Raw genomic sequence first — 7,298 nt, 5'->3', positions numbered from 1 at the left:
TCCCGGCGGGCCTGGGCGCCCACGGCACTGCTGGGCGGGTCGGCAGGTTCGGAGGTGGCGACGCGAACTGCCCCCGCCCCATTCTGCCCCCTGCCGGCGGTGCCCGCGCGCCGGGAGCAACTGTCAACTGCCCTGGGTGCCTCGGTGGCCCCCAGCACGGATCCCCGAGCCCCGGGCACCGGGGGCGCGAGGCTGGGGAGCGGGAGGGAGGCCGGGCGCCGGGCTGCGGGCGAGGCTGGGCCGGCCGTCCAGGTGTCCGCTGCGGACCACACCGGGCGCGCACACCTCTCCTCCGCCGCCCGGCTCTCCCTCTCCCCCCTCCCGTCCCTCCAGCTCCCTCTCCCGGCTCTCAGATCCTTCCCCTGCACCTCCCGGCGCCCTCCTTTCCCCGGCCCCCTCCTGCTCCCTCCCCACCCCCCCGCGCAGGCCCCGCGCCTCCGGTAGGCCGGGCTGCGCCAATCGGAGCGGCGGCCCGCCCCCTGACGCGGCGCCGGGCCCGGCGAGGCCCCGCCCGCTGACGTCCGGGATTTGCATGAGTTCTTGTGCAGCGGCGCCCCGGCTCAGTTGTCTGGGCGAGCGCGAGCGGGGAGCCGGGCGGGCGCGGGCAGCGGCGGCGGCGGCCGAGCGGTGCGGGGATCGGCGGCGGCGGCGGCGGCGGCGGCGGCGCGGACATCTCCGGCGGAGGGGGAGCCGGGCCCGGACGGCAGCCGGGCGCCGGCGGGAGTCGGCAGCGCCCGCAGCCGCGCCAGTCACCCGCGCCCCGGCGCGCCCGGGCTCGGCCATGGAGCTGCCAGCTGTTGGCGAGCACGTCTTCGCGGTGGAGAGCATCGAGAAGAAGCGGATCCGCAAGGTAGCGAGCGCGGCGCGGGGGCGGCGGCGGCGGCGGCGGCGGCGCGGCGGCGCGGCGGCGGCGGCCCGGGCGGCCCCGGGCGGCGGGGAGGGGGTGGGGAGGCTGCGGGCCGGAGCCGGGGATCCCGCGGAAGCTCAGGGAGCGCCGTCTCTTCCCCCCCGCAGGGCAGAGTGGAGTATCTGGTCAAATGGAGAGGCTGGTCCCCCAAGTAAGTGGCGGCCGGGGCGGGGGCCGGGGCGGCGGGGCGCGGGGGCCGCGGGACCCGCGGAGCCGGTGGGGCGGTGGGGAGCGGACGGGAGGCGGCCGGGGCGGAGGGAGGAGGAGGGGGTGGGGAAGTCGGTGGCAGGCACTGGGAAGCCGAGCCGCCGAGCCGCCGAGCCCGAGCCCGGCGCCCTGCGTTGTGCTCGGCTCTCCGGGAAATGCCAGCACTAATTTATGCACTAAAAGGAGCCGGAGGAGCTGCAGAGACGCGGGGCCGAGCCGGGGAGGCCGGCGGAGGGAGGGAGGGCGCAGGCACTGACTGATGTGCAGAAAATGGCTCCTTTCCCCTTTCCCTCCACCGAACGGCTCCATATTGCAAAACCAAAAAAAAAAAAAAAGGAAAAGAAAAAAATTAAAAAGCGACGAAAACGCAATTGTGTGCTTCCTCCCTCCTGGTGGTGCCGGGAGGGGCGGAGGAGAGGCGGAAAATCTTGGGGACTGTCACTGCGGCGCTTTGGCTGGGGAATTTTTTTTCTTCAATTTGAAATGCGAAGGCACCGGATGGAGACGGGCGCAGGCACACGCTCACGCGCGCACACACCCGCGCGGGGGGCGCCCGCCGGTGACAGCGGGCTCCCCGGCGCCGAGGGGCGTGGGGGGGGCTCGGGGCCGCCGGAGAGCGGATTAGGGGTCCGGGGCAGACCGGCTGAAGCCCGCGGCGAGGCTCGGGGTGGGGAGGGGAGGAGGAGCAGCGCGACTTTGCATTTCGGCTGCTTTGCTCGCCGAGTCCCCGGTAAGCAAAGTGGAACCCGTCGTGGTGACACGCTGAACGTTCTTGACAACTGCCGGTTTCGTTTTCCTCGCCCCTCTCCCCGCTCCTGCCCCGCGTGTTTATTTTGGCTGGGGCGGGGAGGAAGACGGAGCATGGAGGACCGTGCTAGGCCTGCAGAAATCTACCCCCACACCCCTCTCCATCCACAGCCAGCTAGCCCTTTGGTTGGCGGAGACAGAGGAGGGCCTGGGGTCCCTGCCCACCTGGACGCCACAAAGCTGGCTCCTTTTTTGTTTTTTTTTACACCGTGTCCTCCCCTCCCTTTTCCTTGCAAGATATAACACGTGGGAGCCGGAGGAGAATATTCTGGATCCCCGACTCCTCATCGCCTTCCAAAACAGGTGAGCGTCCCCACGCTGCTCTTGCTGCCAACGCCACTGTGTATGGGAACGGGACTGTGAACCGTGCAGGGGTGGGAAAGGGGAGAAGGGGCGGTGGCAGGGGCCCCCGAGCCTGGACGCCCAGGGCTGCGGCCTCCACGGCTCTAACCAACGTCCTTGGCGGTTGCTGCAGTGGCGAGTGGGGGTGGGGCGGGCGGGGAAGGCCGGGCTTGTGTTTGGGGGGGAACTGCGGGAAGGAAGGGAGCCTGTGGGTGGGCCTGCAGCTTCCCAGAGAGAACCCCTGGCTGCACCTGGCTCCCTCTGCCGCCCCTCCCCGCGCCCCTCCCGAGGCACCTTCCGAGTCCCACCCCCAGAGCCTAGGTGTTGCTTTCTGCAGCCTCTGGCCGCTTGGCACTGGCACCTCGCAGGGCAGCTCGGAGGAGCTGGCATTGTGAAACCGCCTGGACGTCATGGAACTGAACTTAACCTGTTGGCGGCTGGAGAAAAGTTGGCCAAGCCTCAGGGCCCCATCCTCGACCCTCAGGGAGCTAGGGGTGTCTGGGAGTAGAGGCCCCACGGGAGCTCCTGCTCTCCCACCCCTGCTGGGCTATTTGGTGGGTCAAGAGGCCCCATCGGAACCAGAGGAACTTGGCCCAAGGCCTTGGGGTGGGCACTGCCCAGTGTGTGGGGGGGTGTCGTGGGGGGTGGCAGGGGTGGATGGAGGGGGGCTCATCCTGTGCACTGACGCTTGTCACCATGCAGCTGCTGCAGCTGGCTCGGCGGCCGAGGCTGTGGTTCTCTGTTTCAGGGAGGGTGGAGGGGGAGGGTGCTGAGGGAGGAGCGGCTGGGCGCCCCAAGCTCCACCGCCCCTCTGCCTTCCATCCCTCCTCCCTTTTTATTTTGTATTATTTCCTGTGGCACATTTGGCCTAAAACTATCTACTCACGACCCTCTGGGCAAGTGCCTGGCTGGGAAGGTGCCCTCCAGTGACGCAGGGGGGCGCTGGGCGGGAATCCCGCCCCGGCTCCACCTGAGAGTTCACGGCAGCAGCGGCGGCAGCGGGTGGCTTCGTAACCGAGTCAGCGGCTGATGCCATGTTGCATAATGGGTCCCTAAAGAATTAAAACTCAGGCTGTTGCAATGCCATGCAACTTCACAGTCAGCCCCCGCCTGGCCCCAGGCATGGCAGACTCCCCTGAGTTGGCCCAGGAGACAGTGGGGTGGGAATGGAGACTCCAGGCCCTGGAAAACGGGTTTCTGACCTGGGCTTGCCCTGCAATTTTGGCTAACTCCGGAGCGGCAGCCCCCTGTCTTGTGTAGAGCTAGGCAGTGCCCGGAACTACTGGGCTCTCTGGCTGGTGGAAAGTGAGTAGCTGTCTGTCGTGACTGGTGCCTTTGCCGGGAGGTGTTTTAATAATTTGGAAATCTAGGCTGTGGGGATCTGGCCCCCAGCAAGGAGGCAGTGATTTTTTTGGAGCCGTCCCTGCCCTGCCCACTGGCTCAGTCGGTGTGGTGCTGGGTACTGGGCCGGCTCACCCAGTGACTGAGAACAGGGCATGCCCTGGCCTCTGCAGCCAGCCTGTAGCCGCACCCCTACCCCCACCCCCAGCCCCTAATTGGCTCATTTGCTGCTGTGTAAACAGGAGCCCAGCTCCTCCCTCTGTTTAGGCTTTGCCTTTTAAGAAAACCAGTCCTCCCTTCTGCTGGGGTTCTCTGAGTCTTCCCGAGGCTGTTAGCATCCCCGGCTTCTGGCCTGGCGGGCCTAGGATGGCACACACCTCCTTTGGGCTGTTGGTATTCCCTGGACCCCCATGCCATGCCCATTCCACTCTGGCATAACCACTAGCCCAAGGCTGTGGCTTAGCCCCACACTTCAGGACCCCAGGCACAGTATCAGAGGCGGGGTGTCCCTTAAGGAGGTCTGGTGTGAGCACAAAATGGGGTGCTGCTTCGAATTCCAGCCGCGAAGGCGACCTTCAGCCACTGGAGGCTGTGTCCTGCCGATGTGAATGTGATTCCGGGTGATCTGGGGGTCAGGTCGGGGAAGGCTGGGTGGGCAGGGTTGCTGGAGCTAACCTTGAGGCCCTCTGTGCAGGGAACGGCAGGAACAGCTGATGGGATATCGGAAGAGAGGGCCCAAGCCCAAGCCGCTGGTCGTGCAGGTGATGCGCTCCGCCCCTCCAACTAGTGGGTCTTCCCCCCTGCTACCCCCTCCCCGCAGAGCCACCAGCAGCTTGTGGGCATGGGGGGAGGAGTGGGGGGATTTAGAGTGTCTCAACTCCCTGTTCCCCCCTGGCTTCCCATTCCCCAGCCCCAGGGTGCATCTGGGGACCCTTGGGGAGGGGGGGCCATTCCCAGGCTCCTGGGCTCCCAGCATGCCCAGGGCCGACCTCTCTCCTCTCACCTCCCCCCCGACACGGGTAGGTACCCACCTTTGCCCGGCGTTCCAATGTGCTGACCGGGCTCCAAGACTCCTCTGCAGACAACCGTACCAAGCTAGAGCTGGGCCCCCAGGGCAAGAGCCAGGGGCACCAGTATGAGCTCAACAGCAAGAAACACCACCAGTACCAGCCTCACAGCAAGGAACGGTCGGGCAAGCCCCCACCGCCCGGCAAGAGCGGCAGCAAGTACTACTACCAGCTGAACAGCAAGAAGCACCACCCCTACCAGCCCGACCCCAAGATGTACGACCTGCAGTACCAGGGAGGCCACAAGGAGGCGCCCAGCGCCACCTGCCCGGACCCGGGCGCCAAGAGCCACGCGCCGGACAAGTGGGCCCACGGGGCCGCGGCCAAGGGCTACCTGGGGGCTGTGAAGCCCCTGTCCGGGGCGGCGGGGGCTCCGGTCAAGGGCTCCGAGAAGGGGCCCCCCAACGGGATGCCAGCCCCCAAGGAAGCGGTGACGGGCAATGGCATCGGGGGCAAGATGAAGATCGTCCGGAATAAGAACAAGAACGGGCGGATCGTGATCGTGATGAGCAAGTACATGGAGAACGGCATGCAGGCGGCCAAGATCAAGTCCGGCGAGGAGGGCGAGGCGCGCGCCCCCAGCCACAAGAAGCGCGCGCCCGACGAGCGGCACCCCCAGGCCGACAGGAACTTTAAGAAGGCGCCTGTGGGGATGGAGGACAAAAAGGCCGAGACCCCCTGCAAGAGGAGGGTGGAGGAGGAGGCCCCGGGCGCGGGAGAGCCGCAGCCCGCGGAGGCCACGGCCGCCGCCGCCGCCGGGCCCCGCAAGCTCTCCCCGACCAAGGAGGCCTTTGGCGAGCAGCCCCTGCCGCTCACCACCAAGCCGGACCTGCTGGGCTGGGACCCGGCCCGGGCCCCGCACCACCATCACCACCACCACCACCACCACCACCCCCACTCCCACCCCCACCCGCTGGGGCTCAACCTGGCGCACGCGCGCAAGCGCTGCCTGTCCGAGACGCACGGGGAGCGCGAGCCGGGCAAGAAGCGGCTGACGGCGCGCAGCGTGAGCACGCCCACCTGCCTGGGGGGCGGCGCGGGCCCCGAGCGCGCGGCCGAGCCCCCGCCCGCCGGCCCGCCGCCCGAGGTCATCCTGCTGGACTCGGACCTGGACGAGCCCATAGACTTGCGCTGCGTCAAGACGCGCGGCGAGCCCGCGCCGCCGCCGCCGCCGCCGCCGCCCAGGGCCCCTCCGGGGAAGCCCGCCGCCCCCGCCGCCGCCCCGGCCCCGGCCCCCGCCCCGGCCCCCGCCGCCGAGAAGCCGCCGGCCGAGGCCCCGGACGAGCCGCTGGGCGAGTTCCGGCCCTTCTTTGGGAATATCATCATCACCGACGTCACCGCGAACTGCCTGACCGTCACGTTCAAGGAGTACGTGACGGTGTAGCCGGGGTGTAGCCGGGGTGAGCGGGCCTGCGCGGGGACGCCGCCCGCCGCCGCCGCCGCCCGGAGGACGCGGCCCGGGCGCTGCGCTGCGGCCTCGCCCCACTGCCCGCACCCGCCCTCCCCGCGGCCGGCCCTGTCCCAGAGTTATAGTATTATATTTTAACTGTGCTAACTTGTCACGTGCCGACTCTGCTCCCGTTCGTACGTGGTGTCACTATTGAAACGTATTGTTTGAGCTCAGAAGGCCCGGGCCACCCCGGGCTGAGATTATAAATATATATATATATATTTATTTGTAGGTATTTATATATTGAAATATAAAAGCCTAGATTTATGGAGTTTCCTCTAGATCATATTATATTCCATATCAGACAAACTATTTTCTGTTGATCTCTCCTCCCTTTCATTCAGTATTTCGGTTGCTTTCATTTCCTCCCCTCTGGGAACTGAAATTCCAGTAACCTTGGTATATTTTTTGATACTGTACACATGGATGTGTTGTTTCTATGTGCAAAAAAAAAAGTTTGTTAAAAGGCTAAAGGAGCTCTCTAGAACATGCTGCTACTAGAAATGTCTAAACTATAAGCTTCCAATTATTACCTGCTTGAATGTAAATATTAAACAGAGATGTTGAAGGTGCACAGCCGCTGTCTGAGATATCCACGGACAGGAGGGGGATCCTGGGAGGGAGGCTGGACCACCTGCCACCTACTTCTGCCTCAGTTCTCACCACGAACCTCCCCACCCCCCACCCTGAGTCTGGAGATCTTCTGCCCAGTGGGAGGGTGACCCCACTCCCGTGTGTCCATGGACTCACCACTGCAATGGGAAAAGGAGGGTCTGCCAGCGCCATCCCCCTTCCCAGGGCATTCTGCTAGGCCGTGCTGACAGGATGGCAAACCCTGGCACCTGGGGGGGGTTGGGGGCTCCGAGATGTGGGTAGGGCTAGCCCCTTTCCTGGCATCCACCTGCAGCTGTTGACCTTTGTCCCCGGGGTGTCCAGCCTCAGAGGAGCTACTGCCGTTCCTCCTTAGGGCTCCCCTCTGGTAGGGCAGGTTCCACCAGAAGGGGACTGCCGCCCTTTCCAGCGTCCCTGGCTGGCATAGTCAGCTCCACCCCACCCAGGCTCCTTCTCTGCCAGGCTCTCTTCCCGGAAACCACCAAGCCAGAGGCCCCACTGGTAACAGAAAGGGGCTGCTTGGTGGGCAGGGATGGCGACAGACCTGCTGTACCCATTTCCTTAG

General features: G+C 66.0%; 1 protein-coding gene across 1 annotated transcript; it reads left to right on the top strand.

The window, feature by feature from the left end:
• The first annotated feature begins 575 nt into the window (after positions 1 to 575).
• Cbx4 (chromobox 4) lies at positions 576 to 6,693 on the top strand. The gene is made up of 5 exons (XM_090351325.1): positions 576 to 850; positions 1,015 to 1,058; positions 2,159 to 2,224; positions 4,299 to 4,365; positions 4,628 to 6,693. Exons 1-5 carry the CDS (start codon positions 782 to 784, stop codon positions 6,053 to 6,055), a joined length of 1,674 nt encoding a protein of 557 aa, XP_090207451.1. The 5' UTR covers positions 576 to 781; the 3' UTR covers positions 6,056 to 6,693.
• The last annotated feature ends 605 nt before the right edge of the window (positions 6,694 to 7,298 follow it).

The sequence above is a fragment of the Megascapheus bottae genome, chromosome 17 (assembly GCF_031878675.1).
Source record: "Megascapheus bottae isolate mThoBot1 chromosome 17, mThoBot2.hap1, whole genome shotgun sequence".
Lineage (NCBI taxonomy): Eukaryota > Metazoa > Chordata > Mammalia > Rodentia > Geomyidae > Megascapheus > Megascapheus bottae.
This window is presented reverse-complemented; position numbering and strand designations above follow the sequence as displayed.